Below are 14,348 nucleotides of genomic sequence, written 5' to 3' on the forward strand. Positions count from 1 at the left end.
GTAGGAATATCGAAGGCCTTACTTTTAGAAAAGAAATAATACCTAAAATGGGGCACACACAGTGCTGGGAGTTTGAAAGTCATTAATTACCATGGGGCAATCAGTCAGAAGACTTTCCTGGTAGGTAGTGTCCTTTAGTGGAATTGTAAAAATTTGTGTATCCTGGGGAAAAATATAGGAAAGGAGAGCCCACCTCTATGGAGGTCAAAGTAGCCCCAATGGAAGATCCCATATCTCTGTTCCCAGAAACTTCAGCTAATCTCATCTCAGAAAAGAACAAGTTGACATCAGAGGAGACATTTTGTTTCTGTAGTGTCAGAGTCCAATTGTGGCAATGGAATCAGGTCCAGTGTAATAACTTTGGGGTATCTGAGGTATTAAAAATCCCATATTTAGATAAGTATCCACTTATTGCATTTAGTGGCACAGCAGTCAGACATTAATCTGCCATGTTAGGTTGTAGGTTACATATATAGCAATTTGTCAAATTTAGAGTAGTGTCAACCACCTGGGACAGGAGTGTCAATGAATTTGGTGAAGTGGAAGTCTCACAGGTTATTCTATGGTAGAGAAAGAAGAGAGAATAGATCCATGTAGCCTCTCCTTCAATTCCCAGGCTCATGATCCTGAAGGTGCTATCATCCTATCAGTTGGAAAGACTTTTCCCTATTGATTGCAATGTGGACAGTCTCTCCTATACCATGAGCAAGGATGGCATCTTATATGTATGTTTTAATATGGGGAATTGTAATATTAGGAGAAATATTACAATCTGGTTCATTGCCCTTTACCAACTGTATTAGGTAGAATGGTGAACTAATATATGAAATGGCATCTTCAATTCATTTGCTTGGGAAGGAAAGTTGTTTTAAAACTCTTAATTTTTTTCCATGTAATTGTGGCTCATCATGTCATTAAAGTAGGGATTCAAATGCATACTCATTAGGTAGTCATCCAAATAAAGGGGAAAATTAATTTAAATGCATGAATAAATTTTAACACTAACATATACCAGATCATAGAGTGTAGGGGTATGGTTGAGTATGATCTCTGAGGAGGTGGCATTATATTAAGGTAGTTTTATTAGATTTAAAAGTGTTAGGTTTGATCAAGCAATTGCATCAATACCCCTTCCTTGGGAACTGAGTTCCAGGTCATTTTGCAATTCCCTTTCTGAGACCAAATTACACTTGCTAAGACCACTATCTCTTCCCTCCAGACTTGCACAGAGAATTCTCTGCCTAGAAAAAGCCCACCAAAGTCTTTTAAAAACCTCTGATGCCTGTCACTGGGGGCTGGTGCCACTTTGGGACTCAACCAACTGCTGTGCAGATGATCGAATAAATTTGGAATCCCTCACCGTTTTGGCCTGGTGCGTTCTTCCTTTGGTGACCCTAACATTTGGTGCTGAAACATGAGAGGGTTCCATGGGTCATCATCCAGGCTTTGATCACTCTGAGTTTGCTACTTAGAGAGCAATAGGTAGTGGTAGCTAGTCCTGGGCTTATCTCTGAATCCTACTTCGGTGACTCAACTGCTGGCCTTGATTAGGCCTCCCTCCCTTATGGATCCTCCTAAACCAGCCAAGGAAGATGCCAAATCAGGAATCTCTCCTTTTCCCTTGCTGATAATGCCTTACCACTTTAGCCGCATGCATTCCTCCTTCATCCACCCTAAGAAAGAGAAGGGACCTGTGTTAAATTTCCTGAATAGAACTTTACACTAAGGAAAAAGCAATATTCTAAATGACTACATAGTCATAGACTCTAAGTAGATAAAACACTCTAGAGAATTCACTTGTCCAATGAGGTACAAAAACAACAGAATGTTTCTTGTGCATCCAGGAGTGGCACATAAGGATGAGAGAAGTCAAAGAGTCACGTGGGTAGAAATGAACACAACTCAGTGGCAATCTATGCAAACTATTGGTATGAGACATCTCAATGAATTCCTGCTTGGACTAGACTGTCTCACCCTTCAACAGCATGGAACTCCTCAAGTTCCCCAGAGTTTAGGCAGTCTTGTGAAAAGGAGATGGGAACTCCAATTGACTGAGAGGAAATTTCAGCTATATTAGTGAAGTGAATGCTTTGGAACAGAAATTAAGAGTCCAAATTTGGCAATACATCATGTCCAGCATAATAAATTATAGAAAAATAAATTTTTATTTCTTGCATCTAAGTTTACCTCAGATTAAGGGCTGAATTCTATGCACACCATGGTGAGAGGTAATAATTTTAATAAAATTGTGTCAGATTTAAAAAGTTAACTATACCAGAAAATTTTTAAAGGTGTGTTGGTATGCAGTTTAAGCTTAGAAAGCATTCCTGTTGTTTGCTTTGATTCCATTTCAATATGCATAAAGGTTAGACTGCTTTCTAAATTTCTGGGATTCTGAATTTGAAGCACTTTTGTTTCCACTATGACTTCATACTTTCCCATATAGCCAAATTTATACTTGTTATGTGAATGGAAATTATGGTACATGTGTATATGTTATCATATATACTAAATTTGCATACTCCTATATATGAAAGTTAAATGTATAAAACATATATATAGATAGATGGATAGATAGGTATACATATATATGTATATATATGTATATATAAATGTTTCCAAAACATTTATCTATTATTAAAAATAAAGTTTCATAGCTGGTGTTGTAAGAGCTATATAATTTTCTTAAATATATACCTATAACTGAAGCAGTTCACTATAAAATTTGGAATTCTATTCATTCTTAAAAATTTCTTTATTGATTAAGGTATCACATATTTGTCCTCATTCCCCACATTCTTCTCCCAAACCGCTCCCCATGCATGCCCCAACTCCCCTGTTGTCCATGACCACTGGTTAGGCTCATATGCATTCACACAAGTCTTTTGGTTGATCTATCCCCCTTATCCCCACCGTCCCTTACCTTCCCTCTGAGGTCCAACAGTCTGAACGATGCTTCCTTGTCTCTGGGTCTGTTCTTGTTCATCAGTCTATATTGTTCATCATTTCCCCTAGATGAATGAGCTCATGTGATACTAGAAATACACTTATATGAACCAAAAATGAGACAAGCCATAATAGTTATGCTGGGAGGCAAATGAATCAGTCTGTAGTGAGTTTCTTTGTGGGCCAACAGTTTTTTTGAGTCTCAATTTCAATGTAAAACTGTTCCTTATGTGTACATGTCAGCAATGATATTTCAGTTCTGGATGGGAGACAAATGGTGGTAATGTATGCCCAACCCTCTCTGGTTTGGTCCTGGGCAACGTGCAGCAAACACACAGCTTCTGACTGCTAGTATGGCAAGGTTTTGTCAGCATCTTCCATCTCTGGACTGTTTCTATTCTGTCTTCATGGCTGGGGTAGTCCTGTCAATTTCTGTCTGTTGCAGGAATCCACATGGTCTCAGAGTTGTTTTCTGAAACTATACAAACATATTCTCAACCAAAAGTTAATAAAGGAATCTTTACTATAAATTTGACTTGTTATCCTTTTTCATTTTTTACCCAAATGATTTTCCTTTGGTTTGTTTTGACACCATGTATTTTTACATGGGTGTCTTGTTGTTCACATTACATATGAAAGTTAATTTTCTAAAGTGAAAATTTTCTAGATGTAATTTACTTACAGGATATTTTTCCTTACATGATATTCTTCTACTACACCCCCCTTTTTATTTAAATATTAAGAGGCTTTTGGAAATTTTATAATGTAGTCTTGATAGCTTTTAAATTTAAAAATTTCGCATTAAAATATGACTGCTTGCTGAAACCAGTTTGGCTCAGTGAATAGAGCATCGGCCTGTGGACTTAGAGGCCCCAGGTTCGATTCCGGTCAAGGGCATATACCTTGGTGGGGGCACATCCCCAGAACTGGATGTGCAAGAGGCAGCTGATCTATGATTCTCTCTAATTGATGTTTCTAACTCTCTATCCCTCTCTCTTCCTCTCTGTAAAAAAAAAATCAATAAAATATATTTTAAAAAAAATATGACTGCTTTAGGTTAATCACATATTACACAATTTTACCATGAGATTAACTACCAATAAAAATTTTAGTTAACATTTCAGGAACAGCTTTTTGTCCAGTACACTTAAGTTTTCTAGAATATTCGCTTATTTCAATTAGCCAATTTAAATTAGCCTGAAAACTTCACTACTATTTTACTGTCAAATTTAATACTCTATATTTTAACCTGTAAATATTAGTGGAAAAGAATATTTGCCTTTTTGAGTAAGCCCTGAGCATTTCTGATGCTAGGCTGGATTTAGATATCAAAAACCCACTTCTCTACATCATGGGTACAAGACAACTCAAACAAGTCTTGTTGCAGTGAGAGGGCATCTGCTGTCGGCCAAGTCTCTGTCTGTTACCTGGGTCCAGATTTGTGCTGGGCATGGGAAGCTAAGCAGCTATGGGGGCAGGAGAACTCCCTCAGAAGGGGTGAGGGTTCAGGCCCCTGCAAACTTGGGGTTGAGGTCTGTGCCCCACCTCTGTTGACTCCCAAGTCTCTCCTGATGGCCCCTCTATGACTGTGCCTATCTTAGGTTGTTCTGTTCATTTTTATTCTTAAGACCACCTCAGATTTAAAGGCTTATTGTATGTTTAAAGTATATTATAACAGTGTGGTAGTTAATAAAACACTATTTTTTTCTTTTGAAAAATAAATAAATTTTTATTAATTTTTGGTAGATATATATTCACTTAATTCAAAGTAAATTAACATAAGAAGTTATACTTAGAGAAAAATCGTCTTTCCACCTGTATCCATTAGCCACTGAGTTCTCCAGATCCCTAATAGGTACCCATTTATGTTATTTTCTTGCAGATGTAACTTAGATACACTTTTAATTACTTTTGTTTATAAAATGGTAGTATATTTAACACATTATTTTACATTTGCTTTTTACTTAGTATTCTTGTAGATATCCCATATCAGTATACACAAAATGTCATTATGTTTAAAACTGCTTTTTATTTCATTGTGTGTATAAACCATAATTAAGCTATCCCCTATTTATGATAATTAAAGTAGTTTTCAAATTTTTGTTATTAAAACAGTGTTACTAAGATATACATTTTTCAATTATAGTTTACATTCAATATTATTTTGTATTGGTTTACAGACTGGTTAGACAATCATATACTTTACACAGAAATCCCCTGATATTTCCAATACCTGCTTGGCACCATACATAGTTATTACAACATTATTGACTATATTCCCTATGGTGTACTTTACACCCCCATGACTGTTTTGTAACTGTCAATTTGTACTTCTTAAACTCTTCACCTCTTTAACCCAGTAAAATAAATGCTAATAATTTTATTTTCCCCAATAAGGTATTATATCTGTAAGATTATTAGAAGTGGTATTGCTGAATCAGATGGTACACATATTTAAACATTTTTATGAATATTGCTCCACAAGAAGTAATATGGTTAATTCTTTTTATATTTCAATTACAATTTACTTTCAGCATTATTTGTATTGATTTCAGGTATACAGCATAATGGTTAGACAATATATTATATGATTTATTCTTTTAATATTGATTTTTATAGAGAGAGGAAAGGAGAGGGAGAGAGAAACATTGATATGAGATGTTGTCTTATTTCTGCCTTTAGTGGGAAAACTCAAAATATTCATTATGCAAATGTTCTTCTAGTTGTTTAAAAATAGAATTAACTTTTCTTAAATCTCATTAGAAAGAATAGAATATTAATGTTTTGTAAAAGCAAGGTATGGTAGGCAGAATAATACCCACTCTCTAAAGATATCCATGACTTAATTCTCAGAACAACTGAAATTAACTTTGTAGATGGAATTAACGTTGGTAATCAGTTAGTCTCAAACATTTAAACAAAGGAGATTATTCTAGACTAGAGGCCCAGGGCACAAAATTCATGTATGGGGGGAGGGGTGTTCCCTCAGCCCGGCCTGCACCCTCTCCAATCTTGGACCCCTCGGGGGATGACTGCTGGTTCCTAACCACTCGCCTGCCTGCGCCTGCCTGCCTGCCTGCCTGCCTGCCTGATTACCCCTAACTGCTTCTGCCTGCCAGCCTGATCATCCCCTAGTCATTCCCCTGCCGGCCTGATTGACATCTAACTGTTCCCCTGCTGGTCTGATCACTCCCAACTGCCTTCCCCTGCTGGTCTGATCGCCTCCAACTACATCCGGAAGGGGACATAAAAAAAAATAGAAGACATCCCTCCCTATTGCACACAGACCCTATATACAGGTTCACCTGGCCCAGGCCGGCGGGATGCTTGGCACATTCTTGAATCCCTGCTCAGGGCTGGAGGGGTGACTGGTGTCAACACACGTGAGAGGGAACCTCCAGGTGGCCACTCTGGTCCTAGCTACTGGTCCTGGTACTTCCTGGTCCTCTGTTTCTTCTTTGTCCTGCCTGCGGCCCTGGTCCCCCTACCTGGCTCAACCTCCCCATTCCATCCAGGCCTTAGATGGCCCCTTGGCTCCTGGGGGCTCTGTCCTACCCCCCAGCCTGGAGGTCCTGAAGTTAGGTAATGGCTTCTCAGAGACTCCCCAGCAGCCCTGTCACTCGTGGAGGGGGTACATGTGGCAGAAGCAGCTATATAAATGAGGGTGCAGGGGCGAGTCCTCCGGGGTCACTTGGACAGTTTGCTGATGACGCACATTAGGGCTGTGTTTTTGTCCTTGAGGCACTGGTTGTCAGCCTGCAGGTTAGACAGGCCCTTCAGCTCCTCTTCCAGCTCAGCAGCCTTGTACTCCAGGGCCCTGCACTCAAATTTCTCCAGCTCCAGGAGGGCCGGCCTCTCTGCAAAGTGTGAATGCCTCTGCATGTTGTGCTCCAGCTCCACCTTGAGCTGCGCCAGCTGCAGTGTGGCCTGGGTCAGGGCCTAACGAAATCTCTCATTTTCAATGCACATCTTTTTGTAGAACTTCCTGAAGCCTCCCTTGGGCTCTTCTCGTTCAGGCTAGGATTCTGGGTTGAGGGAGTGCTGCCACTGGGGTGAAGGGCTGTATTCTGGGCTGATGTCTGCTGGCTTCTCCTCCTCCCCATCCACAGGTCCTCTTCTCTCCTTGCCAACTCTGCAGTACTCCCTGGAGGCCTGTGGTCCCTGTCCCTACCCATCAGGCACCTCTACTCTCTTGGCAGGCCATCCGAATTCTCAACCCCACAGACTCGGGGGCTGCCAGGCAGGGTCGAGGCTCAGTGAAGCCCACTCTTGATTATGATGGGAGAGTCCAATCAGGGGCAGACTGGTGGGGGATGGGCCATGAGGTTGGCCAACCCCATCCCCTGATTGGACCAGTTTGCTGGCTTCAGTGGGTGCTGGCAGTTCGCTGGAGCAGGTGGGAGATTCGCAAGAGGTGGGAGGGAGCTACCACTGCCTGCAGAAACTGGGGGGGAGGGGAAAACGTGAGGTCAGTAGTTCAGCCCACTTGCCAGTCAATGCCACTTCATAGCAACCGGTCCTTTCATCATTTCAGTCATCATGGCCTCTGGCTTTATATATATATTGTCTGTGGCCCTAGTGTAATCACAAGGGTTCTTTAAATGTAGAAGAAGGCAGAAGAAGCAGTGTCAGAGTGACTCAAGTTATAAAGAATCATTCAGCCATTACTGGCTTTGAAGATTTAAGAAGGCCATGAGCTGAAGAATGCTGGTGGCTCTAGAACAGGATTGGGGAACCTTTTTTCTGCCAAGGGCCATTTGGATATATATAACATCATTCTAGGGTCATACAAAATTATCAACTTAAAAATTAGCTGTTATACAAATATATATCTATCAATAAGTGAATCTAAAAATCCAATGAATAAAAAGTCTGATGAACAGAATAAACTGGTGAATATAATAGAATCAGGGGCATAGAAAGGGAGTGGACTGACAATTCTAGGGGGAGGGGTTGTGGGGAGTGTGGGAAGAGACTGGACAAAAATCAAACACCTATGGATGAGGACAGTGTGGGGGGTTAAAAGCATGGGGTGGGGTGGGGTGGGAACCCGGTGGAGGGAAGCTATGGGGAGAAAAAAGAGGACTGTAATAATCTGAACAATAAAGACTTACTTTAAAAAATTAGCCTGCCAAAGCCGGTTTGGCTCAGTGGTAGAGCGTCGGTCTGCAGACTGAAAGGTCCCAGGTTCAATTCCTGTCAAGGGCATGTACTTCAATACATTGGTTGCAGGCACATCCCTGGTGGGGGGTGTGCAAGAGGCAGCTGGTCGATGTTTCTCTCTCATCGACGTTTCTAGCTCTCTATCTCTCTCCCTTCCTCTCTGTAAAAAATCAATAAAATATAAATAAATAAAGTTAGCCTGTTATAATTTGGTCAAACATTTAAGTAACTCACCCCTAATGCTCTGGTAGAGCCAAACCAAATGATTTTGTGGGCCCTATGCGGCCCTCAGGCTGGGCATTCCCCACCCCTGCTCTAGTAGTTGGAAAAAAAGATAGGAAATGGATTCTTCCCCTAAAGCAGTGGTTCTCAACCTTCATAATGCCACAACACTTTAATATAGTTCCTCATGTTGTTGGGACCCCAATCATAAAATTATTGTTGTTGCTACTTCATAACTGTAATTTTGCTACTGTTATTACTGATAATGAATCATAATGTAAATAGTTGTGTTCTCCAGTGGTCTTAGGATGGCCTTAGGCGACCCTGCTAGCGGTTCTCAACCTGTGGGTTGTGACCCACCCACAGGTTGAGAGCCCCTGCTATAGAGCCTAAGGCCATCAGAAAACATAGATATTTACATTACGATTCATTAACAGCAGCAAAATTACAGTTATGAAGTAGCAACGAAAATAACTTTATGGTTGGGGGTCACCACAACATGAGGAACTGTATGTATTAAAGGGTCGCAGCATTAGGAAGGTTGAGAACCACTGCCTTAAAGCCTTCAAAAAGTAACACAGCTCTGTCACTGGAACGCCTATCATACATCTGACTTCCAGAAATGTAAGGTTGTGCTGTTTTAGCTGCAATGTTTATAGTAATTTATAACAGCAGCATAGGAAACAAATATGCAAGGTAACCTTTTCTCAAAATAAAACTTCACAGAAGCCCCACATAAAACAGATAAAAACAGAGTTGTGCTAATTGAAGGAGAGATGTGTCATGGTGATAGAGGAGGTTGGGCAGGCCCTTTAGCTCCTCTTTCAGCTCAGCTTTGTTCTCCAGGGCCGTGCACTCAAATATCTTCAGCTCCAGAGGGCTGGCCTTTTTATCATACTTTCAGTTTCAATAATACTAGTAAATACTTTTTCCTTGGGTATGTAAATATCTCAATAATCTTCACAAAAATTTAATATCATTTTATAATAAAAATTATATATTTCTTATTATATTTGAGGGCTATTTGAAAGGGGAAAACTTTATAGTATTTGAGGGCTATTTGAAAGGGAAAAACTAAGTATGTTGTATTTTTCAGGGTGATGATGGAAATCCAGGGCCACCAGGACCCAAAGGGAACAGAGTAAGTGATATGTGCTTATATGTCAAATATGTTGTTGGTAAAAACAGAAAAAGCAAATGAAGTGTTATAAGACAACAGAAGAAAAACTCACATTGAAATGCAAAAATATTCAATATTTAAAAAGTTAAAAGTTGATATATGTCTACAATTAGCCCTTAGTGTTTGGATAATTATATTTACATATACAGATGTCTATACACACTAATGTAAAAAGATTTTAAATTAGCTTATGTTTAAAATTTACAAAGTGATTCATTTTAACAAATTGCCAATTCATTTAAAATACTAGTATATATCATACAAATGGTTTAAATCAGAAATTCCCAATTATTGTGATCATCTCAGTTCTCTGGTTTAACAGGACTGATCCCTCAGACTATGTACCCTCCCAGTGTTATCATATGCATATATTATAATTTTGTGTATCTTGAAGAGAATACATGAGAATCAATGGTTTAAACCACTGTGTTAAAGAGCAACTATTTTTTTTGAAGAATACAACATTACTTCAATATACTTAAAAACTAATTCCATATTCAGATTTCCTCAATTGTCTCAAAGATGTCTTTTTATAATTGATCTGTTCTAACCAGAATTGAAGCAAATTACATATATTGCATTTGGTTGGTGTATTTATTAAGTTTCTTTACCATGCCATTGGAGATGCTGGGTCATTTGTATTGTACTATGTTCCACATTCTGAAAGTAGCTGATTCTTTATTCATGATGTCATTTAAATTGTTCCTCTATTCTCCCATATTTTCTGCAAATTGGAGGTTGCCTTGGAAGAGGCACTAGAGAACTTTCTGGGGATACAGAAAGAGCTGTACACTTAAGATTTGTGAATTTTACTGTATATAAATTATACTGCAGAAAATAAAGAAAATAGAAACATCTACCAATAAAAAAATCTTGATGTGTTTTTAACCATCAAGTGTGTGGTTCAAAATATTTCTCAGAAGAATTATATATATCGATCACTTCAATAAAGTTTTATGACTAGTGAAAAAATAACACTTTATAGGTCATGCTATTGATATTTACTTACTACTCAATTACCTCTTATGGCCCAAATATCTGTCTAATCCCCCTTTTTATGCTAGGTTTTATCAGTGGTCTCAGGATTATAAGCCTGATTCTGCCAACAAAAATGTCCCCATCAGCTTTCACTTAGTGGTTGGTTTAGCATCCATCCATGATCATTGTCTAGATCATTTGGTTTTCATTCAGAGTTGTGAAGTGATGATTTTAAAAATTCTATTAACCCTTCATTTATTAACTAGAATTCTAATTTATCAGCTGGAATTCTAATAAGGTAATGAGTTGCTATACCAGCAACTTCAAGTGATGATGAAGGAATTTTTTTCAATGTATTATCCTTATAAACACATTAAATTTATTTCAAACAATTGTGCTCATTATTCTTTTATATATATTTATTTGTTATTGTTTAAAGTATCCCCCTGTTCACTCCCACCCCTGAGGGCAAGCCCTTACCGCCTCAGTGTCCGTGTCCATTGGTTATGCTAATATGCATTCATACAAGTCCAAATTATGCCATCTTTGGTCTACAGAAGCCCTTTTGACAAAAGATCTTTGATAACTTCCTTTCTTTCTAATACAAGACCCTTCAGGCTTATTTTGTACATTTTCTCTCCAGATCTGTAATTGGCCATGTCTCTGATTTCAGGTTCTTTTCAGTGAAAATTGTGATTTATATATAACAGTCTGAATTTTAGGGGTTTTCATTGCTATTGGATTTGTTATTGTTTTGATGTCTTTTCAGTGGACAGAATTAGAAAATAGATATTTTAAAGAGAAAAATATCATGCATTCATATTTTTTCAATCAAAATTTAAAAAAAAACACACGTTTTTGTATACTTATTCTCTCCCTGCCAGCTCTCTTTCCTTAAGGTGAAAATTTTGATTCTAAATGACATTGTACCCTACAATATACCTATGTTCATTTCAAATAGTGATTTACAAATTAACAAAATAACAATTTCAATTTTAATGGTGAGATTAGAATTCTTAAATGCCATTATTTTTCTTTTCATCTTTTGAACTGATTAATTTCACCGAGGAATTATAGTCAAAATATTATGTTTTTAAAGCACTTGAAGTAATTATTTTCTCTGTATTGTTATGCCAGCAACTTGATATACATTAAGTTCATTGGTTCCAGTTTGTTTGCAATTTTGAATGATTTCCTTCTTCCTCATTTTTTTTTACTTTTTAATATTTTAAATATTTACATAGTTCTATAAGATAAGGCATAGTCAGGGATGTTCCTCATCCATCCTTGCCATTCCCCCATTCTGTTGCTTCCTTATCTTTAGATAAAATCATTATTATTATTTTTTTGTACATCTTTTCATTATTTGGTATCACTACCCTTCTTATACAATGGTAGCATATTATAAATACTATTTACACTTTGCTTCTTTTACTTACTATTATACCCTGGAGACCACTGTACAGAAATCTTCCTCATTCTTTTTAAAAGCTTCATGGTTTTACTTTATGTAAATTTACCATAAATTCTATAGGCATGTTCTTCTTGTTTCTAATATTTAGCTATAATTATTATTATATATTCATTTCTAAAGTTAAGCTATAATGCTTCATTGAATAAACTTGAATTTTATATTTTATTTCATAATTTGTAGTATAACTTCGAAGTAAACCCTTAGAAATGAGTTGCTTCAAAGGGTAAATACTTGAGAAATTTTGCTAGATACTTCCAAATTTCTCTCCATGGCATTTGGAGAGAATACCTGTTTTCCATACCCTCACTTACGAGAATATTGTCAAATTTGTATTTTTTATCATCGTTACAGGAGAAATGATTGAAGAATTTTTGGGGTGATCTCTGGTGCAGATATTTTTGCCAGTTACCCATCCCTGCTGAATTCAATATCCATCACAAACCTTGGAGAACCACTTTATCTTTTATAAAAGACATTTTCTTCTCCCCCCCCTCCTCCTCCTCGCCTTCCTCCTTCTTCTTTTTTGTTAATCCTCACCCAAGGATATTTTCCCATTGATTTTTAGAGACAGTGGAAGGTAGGGGGAGAGACAGAGAGGGAGAAACATCTACGTGACAGAGACACAATTTGTTGCCTCCCATGTGTGCCCTTGACAGAGGCTGGGGATTGAGCCTGCAACCGAGGTATGTGCCCTTGACCAGAATTGAACCCAGACCGTTCAGTCCTTGGGCTGATGCTCTATCCACTAAGCAAAACCAGCTAGAGCTAGAAAAGACATTTCATCTATTAATTTGCTGCCTCTTACTAAGTATAATGAAGACAATACTCCTTTGAATAGGAGTTTCTTCTGTAGTTTTCTATAGAGATTTTAACATGTATAGTTTTTTCTATTATGTGTAAAAGAATAGTGAGTGGCAATAATTAATGAGACAGTTTATTTCATTGCATTTCTGAATATAATTTTCACAATTCCCTTAGGTAGGATATTATTTTATTTTTACTAGTTGTTACTTGATTCAAGGAATGTATTTCTTCTTATAGGGTCCTCCTGGACTTCCTGGATTTCCAGGTACACCAGGTCTTCCAGTAAGTACAATTTGGATCTTATTTTTAAATCCCTTAAAAAGAATTATAAGATTTCTTTTTTTATGGCTGAATAACATTCCATTGTGTAAATGTACCACAGCATTTTTTTTAATCTATTCATCTACTGATGGGCACTTGGGCTACTTCCAAATCTTGGCTATTGTAAATAGCACTATGTGAACATAGTGGTGTATGCATTTTTTTCTTATTGATGTTTTGGCTTTCTTTGGATATATTTCCAGAATTGGGGTCATAAGACATTTTTAATTTATTGAGGAAACTCTATACTACTTTCCACAGTAACTGTATCAATCTGCATTCTCACCAACAGTCCATGTACTTGCCAAGTCAGAGAGAGACAAATATCACATGATTTCACTTACGTGTGGAATCTAATAAAATAAAATAAAATAAAAATAGAAACATATTCATGAATATGGAGAAACTACTGATAGCTGTCAGAGGGGAAGGCATTGGAGACTGGGTGAAATAGGTGAAGGGATTAAACAAAGACATTAAAAATGTCATAAACACTGATGATGGTATGGTAATTTGCTGACTACTAGAAAGAAAGGGAGTAGGGAGAGGTAGAAGAGAGTAAAGGAGGGATAAATGGTAATAGAAGGAAACTGGATTTTTGGATGGTGAACACACAATACAATATACAGATAATGTATTGTAGGATTGTATACCTGAAACCTATATAATTTTATTAATCAGGGTAACTCTAATAAATCTAATAAAATATTTTAAAATAATCTAAGAACTATTATATATCTGTATCACTTTTCATAGGGAATGCCAGGCCATGATGGGGCCCCAGGACCTCAAGGTGTCCCTGGATGCAATGGAACCAAGGTGAGATCTCAACTTAAGTTTAGATAATATGTTTGATAATAATAGATTTAAAAATATAAATAAATAAATATTGAGAATATTGAAGAAGAGATATACTAGCTTCATGTCTGGGACATACATAGCTGTGTGTTCTGAGTTAACATTTTCAATAATTTGAATCAGTAATGCTTTAAGTTTAAGTTGTTTAAGTAGTTGGGACATTGCATTGAATTGAAAGTTACTTACAAAAACTTTTTCTGACTTTAGTGTAATGTAAGATGAAAGTTAAAAAGGAATTAGTATGTGTGTGTGGGTGTATGAGAATACTATGTTATATAATTAAAGGGATAGTTTTCTTTCTTTTTGTAAAGCAACAACTTAGCAGATTTCATATCTAGTTTGTTTTTGAGGCCTTCAATTATGAGCAACAAAATTTTTAAAATGGTTATGTATACTTTTAGA

At 37.2% G+C, this 14,348-nt stretch overlaps 1 protein-coding gene across 3 annotated transcripts in view; it reads left to right on the top strand.

The window, feature by feature from the left end:
* The window catches only part of COL4A5 (collagen type IV alpha 5 chain), a 358,160-nt gene that overhangs the window by 134,010 nt on the left and 209,802 nt on the right, over positions 1 to 14,348 (top strand). For all 3 annotated transcript variants that reach the window (XM_036460732.2, XM_036460733.2, XM_036460734.2), the window contains exons 4-6: positions 9,428 to 9,472; positions 13,005 to 13,049; positions 13,845 to 13,907. In XM_036460732.2, coding sequence (XP_036316625.1) covers positions 9,428 to 9,472; positions 13,005 to 13,049; positions 13,845 to 13,907 — 153 coding nt within the window. The remainder of the gene's footprint in view (positions 1 to 9,427; positions 9,473 to 13,004; positions 13,050 to 13,844; positions 13,908 to 14,348) is intronic.

The sequence above is a fragment of the Pipistrellus kuhlii genome, unplaced genomic scaffold (genome assembly GCF_014108245.1).
Source record: "Pipistrellus kuhlii isolate mPipKuh1 unplaced genomic scaffold, mPipKuh1.p scaffold_m20_p_33, whole genome shotgun sequence".
Classification (NCBI taxonomy): Eukaryota; Metazoa; Chordata; class Mammalia; order Chiroptera; family Vespertilionidae; genus Pipistrellus; species Pipistrellus kuhlii.